At 42.1% G+C, this 27,264-nt stretch overlaps 1 protein-coding gene across 7 annotated transcripts in view; it reads right to left on the bottom strand.

The window, feature by feature from the left end:
- The window catches only part of NTRK3 (neurotrophic receptor tyrosine kinase 3), a 420,101-nt gene that overhangs the window by 50,198 nt on the left and 342,639 nt on the right, over positions 1-27,264 (bottom strand). For all 7 annotated transcript variants that reach the window (XM_075575194.1, XM_075575195.1, XM_075575196.1 and 4 more), the window contains 2 exons: positions 20,739-20,869; positions 7,115-7,287 (listed from right to left, as the gene is read on the bottom strand). In XM_075575194.1, the coding sequence (XP_075431309.1) occupies positions 7,115-7,287; positions 20,739-20,869 (304 nt within the window). The remainder of the gene's footprint in view (positions 1-7,114; positions 7,288-20,738; positions 20,870-27,264) is intronic.

Here is a 27,264-nt window from a genome sequence, read left to right as displayed (position 1 = left end):
AGAACAAGCACTGCCGGGCAGTGTCTCTGTATCAGAAGAACAAGCACTGCCGGGCAGTGTCTGTGTATCAGAAGAACAAGCACTGCCGGGCAGTGTCTCTGTATCAGAAGAACAAGCACTGCCGGGCAGTGTCTCTATATCAGAAGAACAAGCACTGCCGGGCAGTGTCTGTGTATCAGAAGAACAAGCACTGCCGGGCAGTGTCTGTGTATCAGAAGAACAAGCACTGCCGGGCAGTGTCTATGTATCAGAAGAACAAGCACTGCCGGGCAGTGTCTGTGTATCAGAAGAACAAGCACTGCCGGGCAGTGTCCGTGTATCAGAAGAACAAGCACTGCCGGGCAGTGTCCGTGTATCAGAAGAACAAGCACTGCCGGGCAGTGTCTCTGTATCAGAAGAACAAGCACTGCCGGGCAGTGTCTGTGTATCAGAAGAACAAGCACTGCCGGGCAGTGTCCGTGTATCAGAAGAACAAGCACTGCCGGGCAGTGTCCGTGTATCAGAAGAACAAGCACTGCCGGGCAGTGTCTCTGTATCAGAAGAACAAGCACTGCCGGGCAGTGTCTCTGTATCAGAAGAACAAGCACTGCCGGGCAGTGTCTATGTATCAGAAGAACAAGCACTGCCGGGCAGTGTCTGTGTATCAGAAGAACAAGCACTGCCGGGCAGTGTCCGTGTATCAGAAGAACAAGCACTGCCGGGCAGTGTCCGTGTATCAGAACAGCAGCCATGGTTTCCAACAAAAAGTGCTGCGAATGGAGGATTCTTATGGTGTCGAGTGATTAACACCTGGCTCCCGGAGGCACATCATCATTAAAAAGGGTTCGTAAATTAGGAGTAGTCGTTAATCCAACTCTGAATACCAACTTTGAGCTCTTTCAATAAATTAGGAATAGACCCTCCTCCGCCTGTCGTCCATTAGGTTAAAAGAAAAGAGGCAAAGCCCATAGTGCAGATTGTTTAATAAATTCAATAAGAGAAACGGTTAAAAATCACTTACAGACGTGACGGGTTTTAAGGCACACAAAAGTGTAAGTTGGCTGTGCAGTCCGAAGCCAGAATACACGCAGCGTCCACGAAGTCCTGCCGAGATCCTAATGCCAGGCTCTGTTGCCTTCCCTCGGCAAACAAAGCCGTCACACATCAGTGGTTGTGTCACTCGGGGGCTGGGTTTAGGCTGGTAGTGCTCACACACGGGATACTCTGTGACAGCTGCAAACTGTCTGACCGGATTCACAGCACACAAGCCATAGGAGACACAGCCCTACGCGTTTCAAGGATACTCTCCTCTTCGTCAGGGGCTCTGTGTCTCTATGGCTGATAGATGGGCTTTAAATAGGGATGAATAATCCCTGTCCACCAATGACAACAGAGAGTTACTCTTCCCACTCATAACTGCTGTTCAAAAAGGTGATGCTACATGTAATAGCATCATTCTTAAAAATATATGGATAGGTTCTGTCCTTGTATCCAATAAACAATGGACCATAATAAGGGTGAACCACATTTAATAAATAAATCATTTGTTAAGTATTAATTCAAAAAAGTTTAGATGTATATGTTTAATAATAAATGGTAGTTAAATATATATATATATATATATATATATATATATATATATATAAAAGAATTGGATGAAGGATTATGATAATAGATCAAGAAAGGGAATGAATTGGGCATAATTACAACTATATAAATACAATACAATCATATGAGACTAAAAAAAGAGGGGAGTAGTAAAAAGGGGGGGTTTAAAATGTGAATAAAAAATAGGATAATTCAAACAACAATTAAGACATGGTAAAATACTTATTTTAAAAAAACATAAAACATATAAATCTATAAATATATATGTATAACAATGGGAGTATTAAAGGGGGACTTATTGCATATCAGTGAACCGATGGGATTAATATATTCAGGATGCATTTATATTTGTAAAATTATATATAAAATGGGGGAAGTGGCATAGAATTCAAGGTAAAAATGGATATCATAAAAAGGCAGTCAAATCAATATCCTCATTAAGCCCTCCTGGCGCCATGGTTCCTAACTTGTGAATCCAATATGTTTCACTCCTACGAAGGGCCATGGGCCTATCACCACCTTTTTCATCAATTGGGATTTAAATTTAAAATGTCTAGACACTCCGTGTGTCATGACACCCTCAATGTAATTGCCTCTATGCTCCAAGAATCTTTGTTTCCGAATCCGTTTGTTCCTTCCCACATACTGCATACCGCAATTACATTCTAGTAAATAAACCACACGTGTGGTATTACAATGAATGAGACTTTTAATGGGAAGCGTTAGTGAGGAGGGCTTGGATTGGAATGATGTGGCTCCATTTGTGACAAACCTACAAGTCGTACATCTACCGCCACATTGAAAATGACCTATAATGGGCCTCAATGTTTGGTTAATCCACGAGATGCCTGCAACCTTTTTAAATGTAGATGGTGCTAGGGTATTTTTTAGGGTCTTTGCTCGTCTGTATACCACCGTAGGTCTATTAGAGATTACTTTTGTTAGAACCGGGTCACATTGAAGAACATTCCAATGTTTGCCAATAATCTCATTAATCTGTCTGGATGCTGCATTAAACTTGCTGATAAATAAGACATCCTCTCTTTTATTATTTTTCTCCTTAGTTTTGCCAATTAGTGTATCTCCTCTTCCCATAGCAAATGCTCTATCAAAAGCTTTATTAATATTATTTATTTGGTGGCCTTTACTAAGCAGCTTCTCTTTGAGCGTCTCCGACTGACTAACATAATCCTCGTCTTTGGTACAATTCCGTCCTAGTTTTAGGAATTGGCCATAGGCAATATTGGATATCCACCTTGGGTGCTGATTACTCTTTGCATCCAGATATTTGTTGCAATCAACGTCCTTATAATGAGTCTTAGTTAGAATCTGATTCTGTTCATTACTAGAAATAACCAAACCCAATTAGGTTAAAGCAGCAATATTACACCACCCTTTCTTTCTTTCTTTTGTAATTCTACATTCTCACCTAAAATGGCAATCGTTTGGTGCTCCTGTTATAAATGTGTAAAATCCCGATTGTGTGCCTATTGAAATGGCCGCCTTCTAACTGTGTGCTGCAGTCTGTGACATGCTGCAGTTGAAATGTAACATTATATTACTACGTGTGACACATTATTGTTGCAGGTTCCAGAGTAATAGACAGTCTGCTGTTTGGAACACAGCAACAGATCTGTTTGTGATACTTTGCTGCCAAAGAGCAGAGCTCAAAAAGGTGTGTGTCTGTTTCAAAAGAGGAAGTGGATATGACTTTCTAAATGGTTGCTGTATGATCAGTACATTAAAGATGGCATTAGGTGTTAAAAAAATGCAGACTGATTTATAAAAAATAATTATAAAAACAGAATATTTCATGGTTTCCTCTATTAATGAGCGCTGTGCAAAGGGTTTTGCAACTAATATATATATTATATATATATATAGCATCTGTGCAATGTGTTAGCGTTACAACTCATGTCATTAGCCAACACCAAATACATTCTATTTTCTGTTAATCTGTCTAACAGTTATACGTCTTACTGTATATTACATTATTAGCTTCCTTTACTAGTCCTTGCAGAAAAAAATTATTCCGAATTGTCTATAGATATAGCCACATAAAGAAATGTTCATATTTCAGCATAAAACATATTTACATTAAAAAGTCAAATCAATCTTGGTTCATAAAACAGCCAGACCTACAGCAGACTTCTATTTTCTACTTTTCAGAGAGAAAATTCCTTTGTATGCTGATTCCAATTTCATACATTAAACATATTCATAAAATATCTTACATCAGCATCGCGGAGTTCTAGAAAGTGAACACAGGGCGAGAAAAGGTTTTAAAACCCTTTATAAATATGGTGATTTAATCTGTCATATGGAAATCCTAACTTGAAGAAATTCAGAATTGCATGTTTTAGTTCAGGTTTCAAGATTTTCATATCCAAGGACAGGGAATTATTTGCTTTAAATGATTTGAATCAGACTAAGGGTGAAATATCTAAACGTATACTTTCCTGCAGTGTGTGCTGGTGGCATTTTCACATTTTTGAAGGAGGAACACAGACTTTAGATTAGTAATGCAAGATACAATGTATGTCAAATTGCATATCAGATCCTCTGGAAATTGAGTTAGTTATTATGTAACTGCTTACATATTGCAGAGATTGACTAATATACAGTACATTGTTAATGCATTGCAGCTGTAGCTATGAATGCTGGGACGTGTAACTGTGAGTCCATAATTCATTTGCTCCTTATATACATCTTAATTGATAACTTTAACTTTAACAGCATATTTCGAATGGCTCCATTTTTAAAGATTTTGACTGTAACGGAGCTAGTACACAGGATCTGCATGGCTTCAATTAAATTAAATACACTGGTCGCAGAAAAAGGAAAAACGTAGGATTTGTATGTACTGTATTTTACACAAACACAGAAATATCTATCGGGTCCAACAATGCATTGGTTCCAAGTATTCTCTATGGTTTTGCTCCATTAGTCTGCGCCCAAAATGATTCTCCCAGCATTTAACAATTCAGTTTCTTTTCCAACAGAAGAGATGGTGGGCTCTTAAAAGACCATAAAATGAATTTGTCCCAGTTTAACTGCGGCTTTCAATAAAAATTGAAAAAGCAGTAAAATGGGAGAGGCTCGCTTTATAACCAGCTTCTCTTGGAACAGCTTCATAAATAAGGTTCCAGGGGTTTTATTGCAGTTCATTGTGCCTGGTGGAGAAAACATTGAACAATAAAGGTGACCGATGCAGCAGGGAAGTCATTTTAATTTTAAACTGTCGACCATGTTGGTGATTAAATGCATTAGAGGTCTCTGGGAGAGACACTTCACAAGGTCCCAGCGACGGTCCAGCAGAGAACCAGGCACTCCAGCCGGCGATGTCAGGAGGGGGAAAAATACTTTATAGACAAAAAGATTGAAAGTGTAAGTCTGTTCGCAGTGAAGAAGTAAACTTTCCAAGAGAGAAAGTTCTGAGGTCTCAAAACTCAGGGAAACGGGCTGTTTGCGCCTGAGGATTCTCTCTCCGTAAAGGTGCAAGTTAGGCCCAATAGCACAAAAACACATAGAGGATATGTATATACATATATTAATAATAATAATTATTATTATATACAACACATACACATACAGATGTAGCCAGCGTTATTGCAACTCGTGTAGCGCTGCGGCGGATAATACACAACGCACCATTGGGAGAAGCAGGCGCCAGGGCAAGGCGCGCAAAGACGCCGCTTGGGGCCCCGTGCTCCCGCCTCTTCCTCCTGTCGGCACCGGGATCCAACTTCCGCTCGACTGGATTGGGGAGCTGGAGAAGGGAGCGTGTGGCCCTTGGGTCGGCAGGACCGCTTCTCACCGAGAGAGGCGAGTGTGGTTTATTTTAATCTTTGAGAAGCGGAGGGGGGGTTTACCGTCTCCAGAGCAGGACGCCTTCTGTAGCGTTGCATTGCCATGGCAACATGACATCACATTCCGTCTTGACGCTGCGACGCTGCCAGAGAAGGGCCACTCTTCAAGGTAAGTCGCCGCCTTGGGCCCCGCAAAGCCTAAGCCCAGCCCGGGAAGCAGCCATTGTTTTGAATGAGACACACATGCAAAGGGGGCGGGACAATTGCTTTATTTCCCCCATGGGAGCGCGCCAGGCGTTGCCATGACATTGACGTGCAGATTGCTACATCAGCGTTAGATGACTTACAAACTGTTACACACCTTGGCTGCCTAGGAATGCCGTACCTGCTTCTAATTCCTAACCAGGATACATGTATATACTGAGCCATTGTTCCAGACTTTGCATAATATACAGTACGGACATTGCTTTTCTTTAGCAATGTTTATGCTACTTCAGTGCTATTTCTGGTTTTGCTTTTGGAGATGCCCAGTTCAAACGAAATATTTATTTTTGGGGGAAAATAATTGATTTTACCCCATTCCACACACTTCTCCACAAAACATTGCTATTTGCTGGAAACTCTTCAGCCCACTAAAGTTTTATAAAAACAAACAAACAGGCGCCTCCAAAAAGAAACAAAGCCTGACCAAATATAAAGTCCAATAAGGCTGAGTGGAAATCCAGAGTAGAATCTTCGATGAAGTCTCATGGAAAGACAAACAAACAGATAAGACAAACACACAAAAAAAGAAAAAGGTCATAGTGCAATGGGTGGTTTTAATTGTTGCAGAGACCTTGACATCCTCCCCCGGCAGCACTCCTGTCCTCTCTCTACCCAGCCTGAGTCCTCTGGGCTTCCCTGTTCTTGTCCGGCTACTCCCCCTGCCTTCGCACCGCGTGGTGACGTCACTGAGGTATCGCGAGACCTTTGGTCTGTGTCTAGCTCCTCGGTGATTCCCTCGGCAGCATCGGGTCCAGGTTTTCACCTGTGGCACCCCCCACACATCAGGACATCAATCAGTGTGGTAGCAGCGGCAGTCCCCGGCATCGTGGATCTCCGGAGGCGGTGTATTACCAACCACCTACCAGGCTTCGGTTCCAGTTTAGGACACTGTGCTACGGGCTTATACCTAGCAGCTTTGCTGTAAGTAGGGTTTCAATTTTATCCCTACCGGATGTCATCGCTTTAATAGTGTCTCTTGCACAACATTCAAGTGTTTGTTGTTTTTTATTCATTTTAATTCATTTGCATTAAATTTGTAATTATTCTCTCGTTTATCATATCAGTGATTACTTGTTTTAGTTGTTTTTAGTTGCACTGTGATCTTTTTCTTTTTTTGTGTGTTTGTCTTATCTGTTTGTTTGTCTTTCCATGAGACTTCATCGAAGATTCTACTCTGGATTTCCACTCAGCCTTATTGGACTTTATATTTGGTCAGGCTTTGTTTGTTATTCTTTTTGTAGGCGCCTGTTTGTTTGTTTTTATTGTCTATATTGGTTTGTGTGAACCTTTGTCCTTGGCAGCCCCCACTTTAACATTTAAAGTGTGTTTTATTATATATTAGTCACCCATGTGTCACTATTTTTATTTCTAGCATTAGCGCTGTTCCCACTGCCCTTTCCCACTAAAGTTTTATGTTACGGTGCTGTGCTGATATAGTGTGAGTTTTAACTTACCGGAGAAACTTGTTCAGATCCCCGTGTTTCATGTACTCAAACACCATGATGAGTGGGTCTCCATCGCCACACACGCCGTAGAACTTGACAATGTTGTCGTGTTGAAGGTTGGTGAGGAGCTCTGCCTCCCGTTGGAAGTCCTTTCGAGCGGCCATTGTAGGATCTTTCAGGGCCTGCAAAACAAGAGCACGGAATAAACCATCAGAAGATCAGAGGACATTTTTGGGCATAAGGAACGGATGACATTTGACATTTCTTTCCACACTTTTACAAGACCTCCTTATCGGATATTGATGTTCTGGAAGCATGATTCGGACTGGGTACTTCACCATAACAAGGCAATAATAATTGCCTGGCTCACGACAGACATGAATTGGCCGTCTAATACAATAAAGTGGAATTTGGAAATGTTTTGATAGCGAGGTACATTATTGTGTATTTACATGCTATGTAACTTTCAGGTGTTTCATTTTTATTCTTTCCCATTCTAGAGGTTGCAGGCAGTGGAGTTAATTTAGAAATGCTATTGTCTCTCTCCTATAAACACACTCTTGTCAGTGGCAAGGCGATGAGTCTGGCAGTGGAAACAATTGGATCAGGGAGGTGGGTGACTTTGGAGGGACTTTAGGAAGCTTTAGGAAGTGGTGAGGGTGAGATTCATGGCCACAATCAAAATCTATAGGAAGTATACTAGTGATATCGTATCCCATCGAAACATGATATGCTTCTTTAATAGAACACCATACATATTAAACATTCATGAAATGTGTACAAAACACTATTCTGCACTGAAAATAATATATACTAAAATATAACATATGCTAAATAAAATATCAATGTATCATGGTTGGTGGGCTATTTAAAATGAAGTACAAGTGTTTTATGTACTGAAGTACCTTGTATAATTTACAAAGGCTGGTCTGGGTCTTTATATGATTAAATACAGAAATAATCCATATTGCATAACACAGGGATTTTACTTTTTATACTTTAACAGCTCATAAACAATAGTATTTGGGAACATGCATTTACCACAACTGGAGACATAGAAAAGAATACTTTTTCTTTGGCAATTTAAAAATATTGTACATTATAATTTGTAACGAGTCCTTAAATGTTCCAATATTTTTCTGAGAACGATATATATTGAATATTATGGCTCAATATATCAATGCATAAAAACCTGTAATGCCCGGATGCATTGCACCATTTTATCCCCGTGGCTCCAATGTTAATGAGGTTTATTACATTTACTGCGCATTGTTACCTAGGACGGTTTACACAACCTCAGACCTGGTGTAGTTTATAGCGCAGAGCACAGGAGCACTAACATGTACATGGGGCGAAGTTTATCGCCTTGATACACTGACTGCCCAAGTCATCAAAGTGTTAATGAATGTAATAATGCCGATTCTAACACGACCATTAAAGATATCAAAACCGAGCATCAGATTACTTGGTAATGGCATTTACGCATTCTGATGCTAGTCATCACGCTCCAATATATTGTAACAAGATCGCGCCAAAATGTAACGCAATCTTACAGTCACCCACCCCAGGTTTACATGACGTCTATCTTGCTTATGCATATAATGGCTATTATTTATATTTAAAACTCCTCCTCTCACCCACCAATCTCCCTTCACTTACCATCTCACCCTCCCCTCCCGCCGCCTATCCTCTCACCCTCTTGGTAAGAAGTTACAGATGTAAAAGTTCACCAAAAGCCCGACTGTAAATTCCGTCCTAGCACAAAGCACCTTTGATCTCAGACTTTGCAAAAAATGTTGTCGATTTGTTGTTTTATTTGAACAAATTGTGATTAAAATTGGTACAAAAAAATATTCTTGATGATACTCTCATAAAAATTGGAGACTTACACAATTTTTGACCCTGCAAACTGACAAATAAAACCTTTAACTGAAACATTTTTCATTGCAAATTACTTATAACTTTTTTAATATGTAGGGACATTTCCCCCGTGAGCCGAGACATTCACCACACCACGCCAGTCAATATTATAAAGAATTCTACATTTAGAATTCTAAATACGCTGTAGCTTATTTAAGCCACTGAAGTGTCAAACTGAAACACACAAAGAAAACTATCCGTAAAGCACTGTCTTTCTAACTATCGACCTGTCTCCCTCCTGCCTTTTGCCTCTAAACTCCTTGAACGTCTTGTATTCTCTCGCTTGCTCCATTTTCTTAACACCTATTCTCTCCTAGACCCTCTACAATCTGGCTTCCGCACGGCTCACTCCACGGAAACAGCCATCACTAAAATAACTGACGACCTCCATGCTGCCAAAGACATAGGTCATTACACTCTGCTCATATTACTCGACCTCTCTGCAGCATTTGACACGGTGGACCACCCTCTTCTCCTTCATATTCTCCATACTCTTGGTATTCGGAACAAAGCTCTATCCTGGATCTCATCCTACCTCTCCCATCGTACTTTCAGTGTCTCTTCTGCTAGCACCTCCTCCTCTATTCATCTCTCTGTGGGGGTACCAAAGGGCTCTGTCCTGGGACCTCTTCTCTTTTCTCTGTACACACTCTCTCTAGGTGACCTAATAACATCTTTTGGGTTTAAATATCACCTCTATGCTGACGACACACAAATATACTTTTCAACACCCGACCTTACACCTGCTGTACAAACCAAAGTTTCTGAATGTCTCTGCTATATCATCCTGGATTGCCCTCCGCCGCCTTAAACTCAACATGGCTAAAACAGAGCTCCTTATACTTCCTCCCAAACCTGGCCCTACTACTTCCTTCCACATTACTGTTGGAACTACGATCATTCACCCAGTAGCCCAAGCACGCTGCCTAGGGGTCACACTCGACTCCTCTCTCACATTCGCCCCTCACATTCAAAACATTTCTAAAACCTGTTGCTTTTTCCTCCGCAATATAACAAAGATACGCACTTTCCTCTGTTGCTCGACTGCTAAAACTCTGACTCAGGCCCTCATTCTCTCCAGTCTTGATTACTGTAACCTCCTGCTGTCCGGCCTTCCTGCCTCTCACCTGTCTCCCCTACAATCTATCCTAAATGCTGCTGCCAGAATCACTCTACTCTTTCCTAAATCTGTCTCAGCGTCTCCCCTCATGAAATCCCTCTCCTGGCTTCCGATCAAATCCCGCATCTCACACTCCATTCTTCTCCTCACTTTTAAAGCTTTACACTCTTCTGCCCCTCCTTACATCTCAGCCCTAATTTCTCGGTATGCACCATCCCGACTCTTGCGTTCTGCTCAAGGATGTCTTCTTTCTAACCCCTTTGTATCTAAAGCCCTCTCCCGCCTTAAACCCTTTTCACTGACTGCCCCACACCTCTAGAATGCCCTTCCCCTCAGTACCCTCTCTATCCACCTTTAAGACCCACCTTAAGACACACTTGCTTAAAGAAGCATATGTAGATATTCTGAACACATGATACATAAAGCTTGGCCCCCTGCAGACGCACTTACCAGAACTCCCTCCTACTGTGTCTGTACGTTCTCCCTACCTACCAATTAGACTGAAAGCTCCTCGGGGCAGGGACTCCTCTTGCTTAATGTTACTTTAATGTCTAAAGCACTTATTCCCATGATCTGTTATTTATATTATCTGTTATTTATTTGATTACCACATGTATCACTGCTGTGAAGCGCTATGTACATTAATGGCGCTATATAAATAAAGACATACAATACAATACAATATACAGAATTGGTTAAGTTCCTCTAATTACAGGAGTAATCCTCCCTAACTAACCTCCATCTCTTTTTTACAGGATTGGAACCGCACTATTTTAACTCCGACCCGCCAGTTCCACAGGTACTTACAGGTGAAGTTACAGGTACAGTATCAATTCCTGGTTTTTAAAGGGGATTTAAATGGTCGTCTAATAGGAAGCCACAAGCGATGATGCTGCAGCTTCCTATTGGCCCAAAATGTGTCGGTCATTTTGTTTCCCCCGAGGGAGATTTAAACCCGCCAATTTGTATCTCGGCACCTTGCAAAAAAATGAACCCTAAAACTAGGGGTGTGACACTCAGTCCTCAACCAACAGCCAGGCTTTCTGGGTATTCCTGCTTCAGCAAAGGTGGTTCAATCAGTGGCTGTGCTATAAAACCTGGCTTGTTGGTGGCCCTTGAGGACTGAGTGTGACACTCCTCCGCTAAATGTTATGGATATATACTGAAGGAAGGCACAGGGATCGGCACACACACAATGCTCACACAGAGACACACAGAGACACACAGACACACACACACACAACACTTACACAAAGACACACATACAATGCTCACACAGAGACACACACACACAAACAGACACACACACCCAAAATGCTCACACAGAGACACACACACATACACAACACTTAAACAAAGACACACACACAAAATGCTCACACAGACACAAAGACAGACACACACAACGCTCACACAGACACACACACACAGACACACACACAATGCTCACACAGACACACACACACACACAACCACACACCACACTCACACAGAGACACACACACAGAACGCTCACACAGAAACAGACACACACACAGACACACACACACAACGCTCACACAGTAGGAAGGCAAACTGAGTTGTAATAAATGTAAGAAAATAATAGGACAACCTGGGATAAATACAGAAAGTGTCTGTTTACTCACAGCTCGTCATTCGCAATCTGGGATCTTCTTATACTTGCTATTTAATACAGTACATTCACCTTAGGAAAGAGAGGGCAAACCGTTCCTCCTAAAGATTAATTATTATATACTTTGACACACGAGCTATAATGACAGACGCTATCACACGTGGCACACCTTGTAATGCTGCACCCACACACGTGGCACACCTTGTAATGCTGCACCCACACACGTGGCACACCTTGTAATGCTGCACCCACACACGTGGCACACCTTCTAATGCTGCACCCACACATAGTGCCACCTTGTTACGCCATCCTGCTGTCATGATATAACTCATTAAAAAAAATCCCTGTCGTGATAAAAGTGAGTATCGAAAGGCTTAAAAGATCAATGAGAATTGTAATCTGAATCCAGCATTGTCACTGCCTGCCATGGACAATCCCTTCAAAGTACAACATTTACTGTACAAATCTCGTTATCTGCTCCACTTGGGAGGCAAACACCTCCAGTGACCCCATGGCATGCAGCATTATTGCTTCATATCAATAAGGATTATACACAAGATATATCTGTGTGGCTGACCTACATGTATTAGTCTGTTCATGGCTTGAATTTAGAATGCGCGGTCATCTCTGTTTACTGGCTTGTCTCAGTATATAAACATTCCCGTCTTATATCTCAAGTGTCACATTTAAAGGGCTACTACTGTACATTGTTCTGTGTATTTTAAAGATAGTCATTTATCACGATGCTAATAGATGTGCTGCCATTTGGCTTTCTGATTTAGTTACACATAATTTAAGAGTCAACTTAAATATCATACCACCCAACCTATTATTTTCTGTTCCTCTGTGGGTAGACATGAAGGAAAGGATGATATTATAATAAACGTACTTGGGAATTGGGGATTTAGAATGACAATGCTTTCATATTGTACAGCACAACGAGAGAAGGGCGGCCGCGTTACTCACACATCCGATGCATTCTTACCATTTGCTTTTCAATTGTGCAACTTCAGGTAACCCCAACATGTGATATCTTTTTGTTGACCTGGTTGGCAGCGCAACCCGTGTTTAAGATTTAATCTAAATGACAAAAAACACAGTCTAACTCCTATTTCCCTATGCAGTACCACACTTTATCACACTGTAAAACGCAGTATCACAGTGTAAGGCCTGGGACCCGCTGCGCCAGGCGGCGCGGGCGGCCGCACGAGCGTTCCCCACCAGCAGGGGAATCCTCCCGAGCCGGTCCCGGTCCCCCCTCACGGCACAGCTCACTACACGCTGTGACGCGTCAGCCGCTAGGGGATTCAAGAGAATTGTAATGCCAAGCGGCGACGCGTCACGTGGTGTGGCTGTGAGCCAATGAGGAGGGGAGGCTTCGGGAGGAGGGGAGGCTTCGGGAGGAGGTGAGGTAGTGCCTGTCTGTGTGTGTGTATGTGTGTGCCTGAGTGCGTGAGTGCCTGCCTGTGTGTGTGCGCATGAGTGCCTGTCTGTGTGTCTGTGTGTGCCTGAGTGTGTGTGTGTCTGAGTGTCAGCGTGTGAGTAGGGCAGCCCGCAGCAGCTCCCTCCTGCAGCCCGGGAGCCCGAGCCCGTGGAGGGGGGAGGGGGGAGGGGGGTAGCGGGTCCCTCCGCTTAAACCACGACCCTCCCTCCCACTCCAGCCCCGGCTCCCGCTCCCTACAGACCGCATATCGCGGTCTGTGTCTGTCAGCGCCCCGCCTGTCTGCAGTGCGGGCGCGCTGACTCTGGGAGCGGGGCCTTAGCCTAAAACACAGTATCACACATAAAATAATAATAATTGCATGTTCTTTTATAGCGCTGCTAGTTTTACATAGCGCTTTACAGAGACATTTTGCAGACACAGGTCCCTGCCCCGTGGAGCTTACAATCTATGTTTTTTTTTTGGTGCCTGGGCACAGGGAGATAAAGTGACTTGCCCAGGTCACAAGGAGCCGACACCCAGAATTGAACCAGGTTCCCCTGCTCTCAAGCTCTCAGTGCCACCCAGTGTCTTTACTCACTGAGCCGCTCCTTCTCCCTGAGCCACACTGTATCGCGCAGTATCGCGCAGTATCACACTGTATCACACTGTATCACACTGTATCACACTGTATCGCGCAGTATCACACTGTATCACGCTGTATCACACTGTATCACACTGTATCGCACTGTATCGCGCAGTATCGCGCAGTATCGCGCAGTATCACGCTGTATCACACTGTATCACGCAGTATCACGCAATATCACACTGTATCACGCAGTATCACGCAATATCACACTGTATCACGCAGTATCACGCAATATCACACTGTATCACGCAGTATCGCACTGTATCACGCAGTATCACGCAGTATCACGCTGTATCACACTGTATCACACTGTATCGCACTGTATCGCGCAGTATCGCGCAGTATCGCGCAGTATCACACTGTATCACACTGAATCACACAGTATCGCGCAGTATCACACTGTATCGCACAGAATCACACTATCACACTGTATCACACAGTATCGCACTGTATCGCGCAGTATCGCGCAGTATCACGCAGTATCACACTGTATCACACTGTATCACACTGTATCGCACAGTATCGCACAGAATCGCGCAGTATCACGCAGTATCACACTGTATAACGCAGTATCACGCTGTATAACGCAGTATCACACTGTATCACACTGAATCACACAGTATCGCGCAGTATCGCGCAGTATCACACTATCACACTGTATCACACTGTATAACGCAGTATCACACTGTATCACACTGTATCGCACAGTATCGCGCAGTATCGCGCAGTATCACGCAGTATCACGCAGTATCACACTGTATAACGCAGTATCACACTGTATAACGCAGTATCACACTGTATCGCACAGTATCGCGCAGTATCGCGCAGTATCACGCAGTATCACACTGTATAACGCAGTATCACACTGTATAACGCAGTATCACACTGTATCGCACAGTATCGCGCAGTATCGCGCAGTATCACGCAGTATCACACTGTATAACGCAGTATCACACTGTATAACGCAGTATCACACTGTATCACACTGAATCACACAGTATCGTGCAGTATCGCGCAGTATCACACTGTATCACGCAGTATCACACTGTATCGCACAGAATCACACTATCACACTGTATCACACAGTATCGCACTGTATCTCGCAGTATCGCGCAGTATCACGCAGTATCACACTGTATCACACTGTATGGCACAGTATCGCACAGAATCACGCAGTATCACACTGTATAACGCAGTATCACACTGTATCACACTGAATCACACAGTATCGCGCAGTATCGCGCAGTATCACACTATCACACTGTATCACACTGTATCGCACAGTATCGCGCAGTATTGCGCAGTATCACGCAGTATCACACTGTATAACGCAGTATCGCGCAGTATCACACTGTATCACACTGTATCGCACAGTATCGCGCAGTATTGCGCAGTATCACGCAGTATCACACTGTATAACGCAGTATCACACTGTATCGCACAGTATCGCGCAGTATCGCGCAGTATCACGCAGTATCACACTGTATAACGCAGTATCACACTGTATAACGCAGTATCACACTGTATAACGCAGTATCACACTGTATCACACTGAATCACACAGTATCGCGCAGTATCGCGCAGTATCACACTATCACACTGTATAACGCAGTATCACACTGTATCGCACAGTATCGCGCAGTATCACGCAGTATCACACTGTATAACGCAGTATCACACTGTATAACGCAGTATCACACTGTATCACACTGAATCACACAGTATCGCGCAGTATCGCGCAGTATCACACTATCACACTGTATCACACTGTATCGCACTGTATCGCGCAGTATTGCGCAGTATCGCACAGTATCACACTGTATCACGCAGTATCACACATACAGTATATACTGTACAGCACATACAGCACATATACCGCATATACACCACATACAGAATATACAGCACATACAGAATATACCGCGCATACAGAATATACCGCACATACAGAATATACAGCCCATACAGAATATACAGCCCATACAGAATATACAGCCCATACAGAATATACAGCCCATACAGAATATACAGCCCATACAGAATATACAGCCCATACAGAATATACAGCCCATACAGAATATACAGCCCATACAGAATATACAGCCCATACAGAATATACAGCCCATACAGAATATACAGCACATACAGAATATACAGCACATACAGAATATACAGTACATACAGAATATACAGCACATACAGAATATACAGCCCATACAGAATATACAGTATACAGCGCATCGTGTAAGGCAAATAGTTATTGTCGCTGCTTGCTGTGAGAGTGAGATGGAAGATGAGCTTATGAAAGTAACTCTATAGTATATACTGTATATAGATGTGAATTGTTCTGTATGATTGTGTGGTAATTATCACTCCATCTATTTTAAACGTGATTAAAATAGGTGAAGAAGGCTAAAAAGGCACAACATTGTTCCAGGCTTCTTCTTCTCATCTATAAAGATGTCAGCAATAATACATCAATGCTACATAGTAAATCAAAGCCAGCGAGACTGGAAGTTACAGAACTGTCATGTGCAACCAGGCACTGACATCCCCATTACTGCTCGGCAAATGGCTGGATTCTAATGTTTGCGTATAACAATAGTAACAAATCCGCCGTTAACCTATTTTTCTGTATTACAGCATTACTTGCGTCATTGTAAAGGATATACTCTTAAATTAATTTAACCTCTGAGGCAACCTAGGTATTTCTATGATTTGTATCCATAATAACCCCTGAACCACGCTCCCTCCTCCTGTATCACTGTAGGGTCACGATTACCCCTTTTATCTCTGCTCCAGGGAAGGTAAACTGTCAAATATTTTCCTGTTATTGATGATATATATTGCTACTTTTAATCTAAATAATCGAGATATGCTAACTTTCTGCAAACCTTCCCGAACACGGTGAGATTTGCAGGGGGGGGGGGAGGGCGGTTTGCAGGGTTTTATGGGAGAAGAAAATGCATGGTTCACCCACAAAAAAATTATTAAGGCCACATGATTAATATACAGGTCACATTGATCATGTGACGTTAGTATTTTTAACGCATCTTTGGTAAAAATTTGTATTTTATTTTACAAAACTGGCAACATTTTGACACTTTCAGTGAATTTGGAACGAAAATTGCTATTAGAAAAAAAAAAAGCAAAAGTTTTACTTTTTTTAAAAGATTTGTTCAAAAATGTAGGGAATGGAAACGGGACAAGTTCACACGTCTGTGCTAAATAACGCATATACCTGTCCTGTTTACTGCACATCATCTTGCCATTATAATAATAATATTCACGCGTAGATACAGTAACCCTATTTTTCTTTTTAGCGTATTCTAACATAAGTATATTTGATATAGTGAGGCTCAGGTTCTGTAGAGAGATAGAGGTACAGAGATATGGGCCGTCCTTGTTAATCTAATGTTTTGTGTTACTGTGACCGTGTTTAAGAGGTGTATACTGGATACATTTGCCCTACACACTGCCCGCCTGTAGTTCATTTACTTTGATTCTCTTGCAGTTTGACGCCTGTGGCTCAAATTCCTCGCTCGGTACATAGAATAATTTCACTTTAATTACCTATTGTCTGGAGATACAGAATGGCCAAGAATATTTAGATGGATGATAGCTACATTTTGCAGATGGGAACGCGTCCATCCTAATCTCGCACAGTCTATTAGTTTTAGTCATTTATATCTTTGTATTGTTTGATGTCACACCTTTCAAGAAAAGAGTTTGTTTTTAGTCTCTGAGCTTAGATGTGATGTTTTAAGGGATGGCGAGTGTTTCGTTTCTTAATTCGCTGCCTTACCAAGAGGAAACGGAAAAATAGAAGGGGAAAAAAAAACCATCTCCAGGCCTGATTTATGGATTGTGCAAAGCCAAATGATCCCAAATGCAATTTAAGAATCAATCACTATTTATAAGCAATATTAAATGTACTTTGGAAGCCAAAACCAACAGTGTCACTGTATTCTGTTTCACCAAAATATGACTAGCAAGAAACGATGATAATGTGTGAAAAAAGCAGAACATACTAAAGCATTTCCTTTGCAATGAATACACATACTGTATATGGCACCGTGACTTACAAATCCCGTCACTGGAATTACGGCCCATTGAATTTCATTTAACCTCTTTACTTTATCTGAACAGGCCTGAAATCTCTCCCCCCCCCCCCAAAAAAAATAATTATGGTGGGTAACAAAAAGTTACAAAAAATGTCCACTGTACAGTAAATTAAAATACCACTTTAGCACTTGTGGTGCGTTGGCTTGTCTTAGGCAGCAGCACTGTCTTTTCCCATTATCACTTAACATATCATGCTTCCCCTGCAGCCAGGGATTCTGGGTAATGATATGCACATGAGCCCAGTGTTATTAAAATGGATGAGAAGTAAAAAGTGACACACTGGACTCATTTGCATGTCATTACCCAGAATCCCTGGCTGGAGTGCAAGCACTGAATGCTAAGCAGTAATGGGGAAGCACAGGGTGGCAGATCTGTCTGAGATGTGAATGCACCAGTACAATAGGACAGCTTCACAGTTTATTGAATCAGGGCAATAGTGCAAAGCAGAAGCAGCAGGAAATGTATGTACTTTTCTGTGCATTTCCAGATATTCTGTATCTATTTGGGGGAACCGTAACTGTGCAAATATTGCATATTTATTAAAAGAACTACTTATTTGTGTTTTGGGCGACAGTGACTCAGTTTTGCGTGCCACATAGGAGCATGGGGACAATAATATCCTCTCTCTCTCTGACCTCTCTCTCTCTCTCTCTCTCTCTCTCTGACCTCTCTCTCTCTCTCGCTAGGTTAACACAGCGTTAAACCTATGTTAATGAGATATACAACGGCTGTTATTTTTGTCTATAATTAGCTTTGTGGGTATGTGTTAACCTCTGGGGAAATAATGTCCGATAATAATTTTGACCTCAGCCTGTTAGCAGCACTGAGTCATCGGACCCCTGTGGCTTGGTTCTAAGTGAGACGGGTGGATGATGCTTTATAACCCAGCAGTGGTTGTACCTGGCACCGGTTGGCTTGTAGCTGCTCGGTGACCGAGGTTTTCGTGCCCACCTTGCATGTGTTTCTTTCAGGAGCAAGGTACCAGCCGTAGCCTGAGATTCTCTCATATTTAGTCTTTTTTATCAACATTAATGATTTGCCCAAGTGGCTCAATGAAAATCTGTCATGAAACATGATTTAGATACCATGTGTCCACGCCAGTAATTATGGGTGCTAAGTGCTAATTAGAAATGGTTTGGCCTTCCTTCTGAATATTGTAATTAACCTGTCTGATGCAATGACTCACAGGGCTGCAATAGTCACAGCAAGAACAGCTTGTTGTCTGTGGACTATTTCTGTATAAATATCAAATATTCTGGCAATAGCCCAAACGTTATGGAATTCTAATGCTCTTGATTGGCTCCTAATTTTGTTTCTTACCTCAAAGGGACAACACAGCTACCACATCTTGTAGGAAATGGCTCTCAGTGACCAGGGAGGCGGATGCAGGGAGGGCATGCAGGAAGGCGGCATGCAGGGAGAGAGACGCAGGGAGGGCATGCAGGGAGGGAGATACAGGGAGGCGGCATGCAGGAGGGAGAAGCAGGGAGGGCATGCAGGGAGGGAGATGCAGGGAGGTGGCATGCAGGGAGGGAGATGCAGGGAGGTGGCATGCAGAGAGGTGACGCAGAGAGGCATGCAGTGAGGGCATGCAGGGACAGAGACACAGGGAGACATGTAGGGAGCTGGCATGCAGAGAGGGCATGCAGGGGGGTAGGGAGGAAGACGCAGGGAGGGCATGCAGGGGGGTAGCGAGGATGACGCAGGGAGGGCATGCAGGGGGGTAGGGAGGAAGACGCAGGGAGGGCATGCAGGGGGACAGTCAGGCCATACTGATGGACTTAAAATAACAGCTTGTCAGTGTGAGCTGTCCACCTAGAATAGTTAGTGGTCTATCAGTGTCAGTGTGCGCTTCTCACCCTCCCTCAGAGTACTTCTTAGAAATGAGCATTGAGTGTGCAAACACATGGAAATGATCTCAGCCCACTCACTACTGGATCCCACAAGTTTCCCATCAGTAAATCATTTCTGTGTATCTCTCTTCCTGTCCATCCATTGTCCCACAGGCGTACACACACACACACATAATTATATCATTATTATTATTATTATAGAATTATATGTGAGCAAAAACACACGGGATACCGTATACAAAGCAATGCTTAATGTACTCTTATGTTGTGTAGGAATAACTTGTACATTTAAATATACCTGAGCACTACAGTACATGTGCACTTAATGCGACGTATTGAGGAAAGCCAAAGGATTTCATGTGATACCTTGTGACATTCAACCTCTTGGTTTTAAAACACATTACAAAGATGCTGCATTCAGTTTCTGACTTGCAGGATATGTAGGTGATATTATGTTCCTGGCAGTAACTCTAATGCAAAAAAAACATGATACATCCGAAATTACATTTAACCAACATGATTTTCTCTCTACGCAAAATAAATGTGACTGTTGGCTAGTCATGCTGGACGATTGTACCCTTCGTTAATAGAGTTCATTCCTGGCGGAACTAATGACCACATCTCTCTTTATTGTCACGTAATAACCCAACAACAAAGAATATGTAACGTTGGCTGCTAACCCTCCCCATTGGAGATTACAGCTGCAGACAGATGTGTTTTTAAGCAATGTAAGTGTGCACCGTACGCGTCCCAAGCAATGAGATGTTTGTATTGTTGTCTTGCAGTATTATCAGTCTAAAGGTTTATATAAATCAAGGTCATTACTATAAAATAGGAAAGTGACATCTTATAACGGTATCGTTCCATGAAATAAGGGACTGCAATATATTGTGTTATAATAGACACTAGTTACCTTGACAGCAACAAGCATCTTGTCTTTGGTTGGACTTAGGTTGTAGCAGTCAGCCAGGAACACTTTGCCGAATGCACCTTCCCCAAGTTCCCTCTTCAGAACAATGTCTCTCCTCTTAATATACTGCACATCTGTATAAAAGACAGAGAAAAGGCGGTGGGATTACAACAGAGTGAAAGATATACTGTATCACAAAAAAATGTGCGTAACAAAAAAAGAGAGGTGAAAACGTTAATATGAGGGTCGGACAGGGCAGAACCGTACGCGTCACCGTACGCGTCACAGTACGCGTCACCGTACGCGTCACCGTACGCGTCACCGTACGCGTCACAATACACTTTCTATGCAATTCTTATTAGCTATTCTTCCTATAAATAATTTTTCCAATTAGATGTGTGCGCAGTTCCACTTTCAGCTTATTGGCATTGACAAAATGATTTTGAATTGTAAAACATTTCCTGGGAGAGGAACGTGCGGGTCCTGCCACGCATTGTCATGCAGGAGCAGCTCTTTGCCTGGAATATTTCCCACTTTTGTGTTATTGATTTATGCATTTCTTCGAGAAAATGTGCATAATATTGACTGAATTCCACATGCAGAACACCTTTAGTATAAAATACGCTTGGTATATGTGGTCTAATCTAAGCTATGGATTGATTGTATTTGGTGTTTGGAAATACCTGTCTTCGCTGTGCTGTGTGTGCGGACTTCACTTTGGATTCAGGGTTGTAATTGTCATTTAAAAATGCTTATTAAGCTTGGTATTTCTCTTTCATGATAATGCTTACATTAAAAAGCTTCCAATTTGTTACAGGAAAGCACTAGGCAAGTAAGTGGAAAACACCCTTATTTCTGTTCATCTAAGGTTATCAACACTCCCCAAAATATGTTATTAAATACAGAGCATGTGTGCAGTTCAATACCCGTGTACCTCCATCTATTATCTACTGGCACTATATTCGGACCCACATTTGGAGCACTGAGCCTCAGGTGGGTTAGAGCACGGGGGCTCAATTTCAGTCCCAACACCCCCAAGCAGGTCAGGTTTTAATGATATACTAGCTTCAGGACAAGTGGCTCAATCAGTCCCTGCTTCAGCACAGGTGGCTCAGTCTTTGACTGAGCCTCTGTTTGAGCCACCTGTGCTGAAGCAGGAATATCATAAAAACCTGACCTGTTGGTGGGTCACAAGTTGGAGTTGAGAACCAGGAATAACCATACTAGATAAGAACACAAGCTTTGAAGTTCCACTGTTAACCTTGTGAAATCTTTGTGATGTGGTTTTGTTTATTACCTATAGCATGTGATACAATGTTGCAATACATTTGTGTTGGGATATTTCATTTGGTGCAGTATTCTCTAGTATCCAGTGACAGATTACCAGATTCAACCGCCAATAAACATCCATCCATTGAGGTCTACTAGCAATTCCCCAAGGAAGACAATCAGGAAAATGTAATTCTTGCTTTCAGAGATGTCTTCATTTCTTTGTGTTTAAATCTATCACATGTAATGTCTGTGAAATCAAACAATTGATCTGTAAAACCTTCCTGCATTAATACAGCACAAATTATTAAAGGTTCAATAAACTTTGAACCTCTGATCTGAAAACTGCTCGCAGCTGTTGAAGATCGAACTGGAGTCAACACAACAAATAATCCATTGTGATATTTTATTGGATTAATGACTATTATTTGATAAATTCATACCATGAAGGGGAAATCCGATAAACTAAACTGTGCCTCTTGATTAGAAGTTTGCTTGTATAGAATACAGCGTCAGAACAACGGGCTTATCGATTGTTCTTAACTTGGCATGTCTGTGGAACATGCGTTTCTAATCATTATTCACCACTATCCTAAAGCTTTATTATGAGAAAACTTACAAAAAGGAATGGTGCTAGAATGTACTGTAAATCAAGGAAGAATCAGCCATGCGGGTACTTGTGTTATATGAGTGTTCTTCATTTGTATCTAACACATTTGTGGCAGGTTTGAGTGGTGAGCTTTAAACGTAAATTACTTTCATAATGCAATTAGAAATGTACAGAAATAAATGTTAGTTGCATAGTGAGGCTGATATAGCATACAAATAATTCCTCATAGAAATGACAATCTCGTGTGTGGTGCCTCAGATGCTGGATTCAGCCACTTCATAGACAATGAGGTCCCCCTATAGATCACCGACAGCAGGATCACTTGGTCTCACAGCACCCTCGGGTATGGATCAGCTGGACCCTCAGAGTAGATCCCTTGGTATACGTGGCTGTTATCACGCCGACATCAGGAAACTTCCCTCTCGCGTCTCCAGGCTTGTGTGGAGGTTGGTGGCGAATACAGGAACAGTCAGAGCCATCATCAGGCTAACAGTTCAATTGCTCCGCACAGATTACGACACGCCGCAAAGCGATGACGGCTGTCAAGAGTTTGCAGCGTAGCTCGAAATGTCAGTGAGCACCCGTTGGTCTCGAAAGGTAGCCTAACTAGAGATATCCGTAAGAGCTATGGAGTCACTCATAAAACATAAATCCTACGCGTTTCATAGCATACGCTACTTCTTCAGGGAAGAATCTGTGCGGAGCAATTGAACTGTTAGCCTGACCACGGCTTCGACTGTTCCTGTATTCGCCACCAACCTCCACACAAGCCTGCAGACGCGAGAGGGAAGTTTCCTGATGTCGGCGCGATAACAGCCACGTATACCTAGGAATCTACTCTGAGGGTCCAGCTGATCCATACCCGCGGGTGCTGTGAGACCATGTGATCCCGATGTCAGTGGTGTGCGGTGCTGGGTAGCACATGTCGATAGTGCATGAAATGTCCAATATGATCTAACCTGATGTACGCAGATATCTTACCACTACCATTTTTATAAATATATCTGGAATATACTTCACTATATGCGTTTGCGCTGTTGTTTTTCTGTTTCACTGTCTCTAGCGGTGCTGAGCCACTCTGGTTGTGACAGCTGCAGACGCCATTCTTAACACCTGAGGTTGTTGCTAATTTTATATACTATATCACATAGGTGATTTATGGGTTAATCAACTTTTCAATTTAATCCTCTTGACACTAGAGAACTATTTAGTAGCGCACTGTATTTTCTTTCTTTGTCCCCCTATAGATCATTCGCTCTCCCTTCAGATCCAGCCTTTTGTACACGGCCACTTCCTGTTACAGTTCTGGATATATCGTTGCAGCACAGTGCGACCCAACTGGAAGTTGTAAGCGTTGCAAATGGAATTATTGGCGTTAGTGACCCATGGAAATGAGAAATCTGTGGTGTGTGCCGACGCACAGTACTAACCATGTTCTCAACGTGCTCCTGAAGCGTCAACAACGTTTACTAGTCGCACCGAATAAAATGGTATGTATGCAAGTCTGTGCGCCACATATATAGTCTGCCATGTTGTACCGGGCGTGAATCCTACAAAGTTTATATTGTAAGCGGCACGCGAAGTCCACGAGATGTACAGAATAAGCCCCATAGTCTTCCATTTCCCTCCAGAAGCAAACAGGATTTCAAGAGCGGGTTATCTATAGAACGCTTTTCCTGCAAAATCAGCAACCTTTTAGATATGCATGACTGCTGCCGCCATCCACAAACCATATCAATAAAGGAAAATACAAACGACAGAAATGAATTCATTTAAAATAGTTCAGAAGAGCAGCGCTGGACCGAGGGATTAAAGACAGGGCGTGCGGCGGTGGGATGTGGTTCTGTGTAAGGAACCAGTTCTGCCTTTGCAGTGTCCATGACGATGCTTTGGAATTCAGCATAAAAGTTACCATGTGTGCTGCAAGTGATAAGCCTGGTCGCACAGAAGCAAGATAACACACCACCGTGATAGGGAATCAAATCTCCACATGATTTAGCCTTTGAAAAGAATCAGACATATGAACGACCGGACAACCAATATTTCTTGTTGGCAAGCGTGGTGACTTAGTGATAAAGAACTGACCTTCAAATGATCCTAAAGGAAGGAAGTTAAATACTTTCTGTATCACAACCTCAAAAATGAAAATGTTAATGTCAAATATTAAAGCGCCAACTGGAATGTGTTCTGTAAAGGTACAAGGCAGTGTGGGTTACCGCAAGTTCCCAACTCTGCGGATCATTTATCAGCTCCTTTGTGTTTGTAAAAACCAAGACCACCGACGGAGGAGAATATGCTAGAAAGAAAAACATATATATGTGTATTTGGAAATGAGATAACATATTAATTGACCAGTGTATGATACTACACATTCCTATATACAGCTGCAGTGGCCATTATTCAAACACTTCACGCGTTGTGTACATCGGAATACCGATGTCATGACGCGGGATGTCTCCCAACCTTACCGCCTTAAGACGCGAGAGCGGCAAGTGCAGAAAATGGCATTTTAGAGTTCTGGTTTTTACACACCTGAAAGTGACACAGAAGCACAGTAACACAGTGACACAGTAACACAGTAAAACAGAAGCACAGTACTGTACACATTACAATTCTTTCATTTCATTGCACCCAAAGAAATAGAATCCATGAAATTCAAACAAAGCGTACGCAATAAGCGCGGGACCCTGGGGTGATTGGCCGCGTTCATGCCGCATGGAGTACAGCAGAGCACGTGAAATCGGCACCGTGATTTGTTCGAATAACGGCCGCTGCAGCTGTATTTAGCTTATGTAAATAGCTTTGATTGGTGAATGGAGGCTTCAACATATTGTGTGTTTTGTACAAATTGTACCCTATGTAAAAAGTAATGCGGAAGAAGTAACTGCAAAGGCACAAGAGGATATTATGTATGAGAAGCACATACTGTACATTCAGAAGCAGCTGAGGCAATTCCTCTCCTGTTACATGATTCTCTTTCAATAGGTATGTATCATTTGTTTGAAATCACAGTAAAAAGCATCAAGAGCTTTACGTGTGTTTTATTTAAAAAGTCCATTGCAGTTTCTCAGTATATTTAAAGCCCTATTATTCTTAGAAATAGCCAAATTAAAATATTTCTGTAGTTAAAGTTGCAATAATAAAATAGTGAGAATGGAAAACGCACCTGTAAAAGTGACACAATTGTGCAAAATTAGAAATTGCTTTCCATAAACCAATGAACAAGCAGTTTTAGCTGGCACAGAGGGAGTCGCATGAATGCTTAAACAGAGATTTCTCCATCTCTAATCCTATTTAATATAATACATGTGACATACATTAAATGTTCCAAAAAAGCAGAAATCTTTCTTTTCCCTTTTATGCTAAGGAAAGCATTGGTCCTACACCTGTGGGGGGTCATTCATACACCTGTGTGGGGTCATTCATACACCTGTGTGGGGTCATTCATACACCTGTGTGGGGTCATTCATACACCTGCGATAATGGAGGACGGGACACTGGCATGAAAATTCCCAATAAAGTGAGTGGGAGTTTCTGTGCGATACTGATCAGCACGGTCGCAGTTTATCGATGACATCCCGCCTGTGTGTCTGTGGTTCTCAAGCTATTGCTTACAGGCATGTCCCAGGATGTAAAATTGTAGCTGCAAGGAGGAGGAAGCAACAATACTGTATGTCACCCTTTAGTTATTGCCTCATCTAAAAGGGGCTTTTCAGCTGTAATACATAAAAAAGCAACAGAAAAGGAGAGCGGTTTTTGGGGGAATTACTGACTTAACTCTAATGTTTAGAAAATGTTAGATAAATTAGTGACCTCAGTCATACTATTATTATCTTACCATATTCTCTTAATATGTACTATACAGGTCATGTGAAATTATAGACTTTATATGTTTCTATATTTCTTACCAAAATAGAAAAGTTCATTTTGGAAAAGAATGACATAATAGCAGGTTTTCCAGTTTCCATCCATCACGTTTGCATGCATCTCTTCGATAAGTGCATTTTTTGCTTCCAGTCAGAAAAAAAGAAAACTTATATTTTCTTAACTACTTAAGCTTAATATGCAGAAGTTGGAGAATTATCTTCCAAGATTTCACAATGTGTCCGTAGCAGAGATTGGGATTTAACCAATAGCTTTGCTTTCTACATTTAACCAACTAAACCACAACGTACCCCCAACTATGTAATTACTGTATAATGTTTTTGTTACTGATAGTAGATAACTTTACTGCAGGTTGGAACGATTAGTTAGTCTCAGCCTAACACCGGTCCCAGGTAACAGCATTCTGTTCTTGTCTCAACGTAAATCTTTTTGGGAAGAATATTTCAAACAGATTTCTTGGGCCTGTAACACTGACTTATTCTCAATGATGGTAGAATCAACAATGATCACACTTTAACTCACATTACCTACAATGATGCTGCTTTTCAATGTCCACAGATCACTGTGACTGACCGCAGTCTAAAGAAAAGTTCTGACTTTTCCAGAAAGTCCAGTAATAACGATGAATTTGCTTGTGATGAGGTCAGTGTTCTAGAAGCAGCGTGGAATGAATGGGTTTTATTAGCTTGATGTATCACTGCACACAGTTTCTACTAGGAGCAATCCACTGAAGTATGATATTTATGTCAAGCAGCATAAAAGATG

The sequence above is a fragment of the Ascaphus truei genome, chromosome 18 (assembly GCF_040206685.1).
Source record: "Ascaphus truei isolate aAscTru1 chromosome 18, aAscTru1.hap1, whole genome shotgun sequence".
Lineage (NCBI taxonomy): Eukaryota > Metazoa > Chordata > Amphibia > Anura > Ascaphidae > Ascaphus > Ascaphus truei.
Note: the sequence above shows the minus strand (reverse complement) of the source record. Positions and strands in the feature narration are given on the sequence as shown.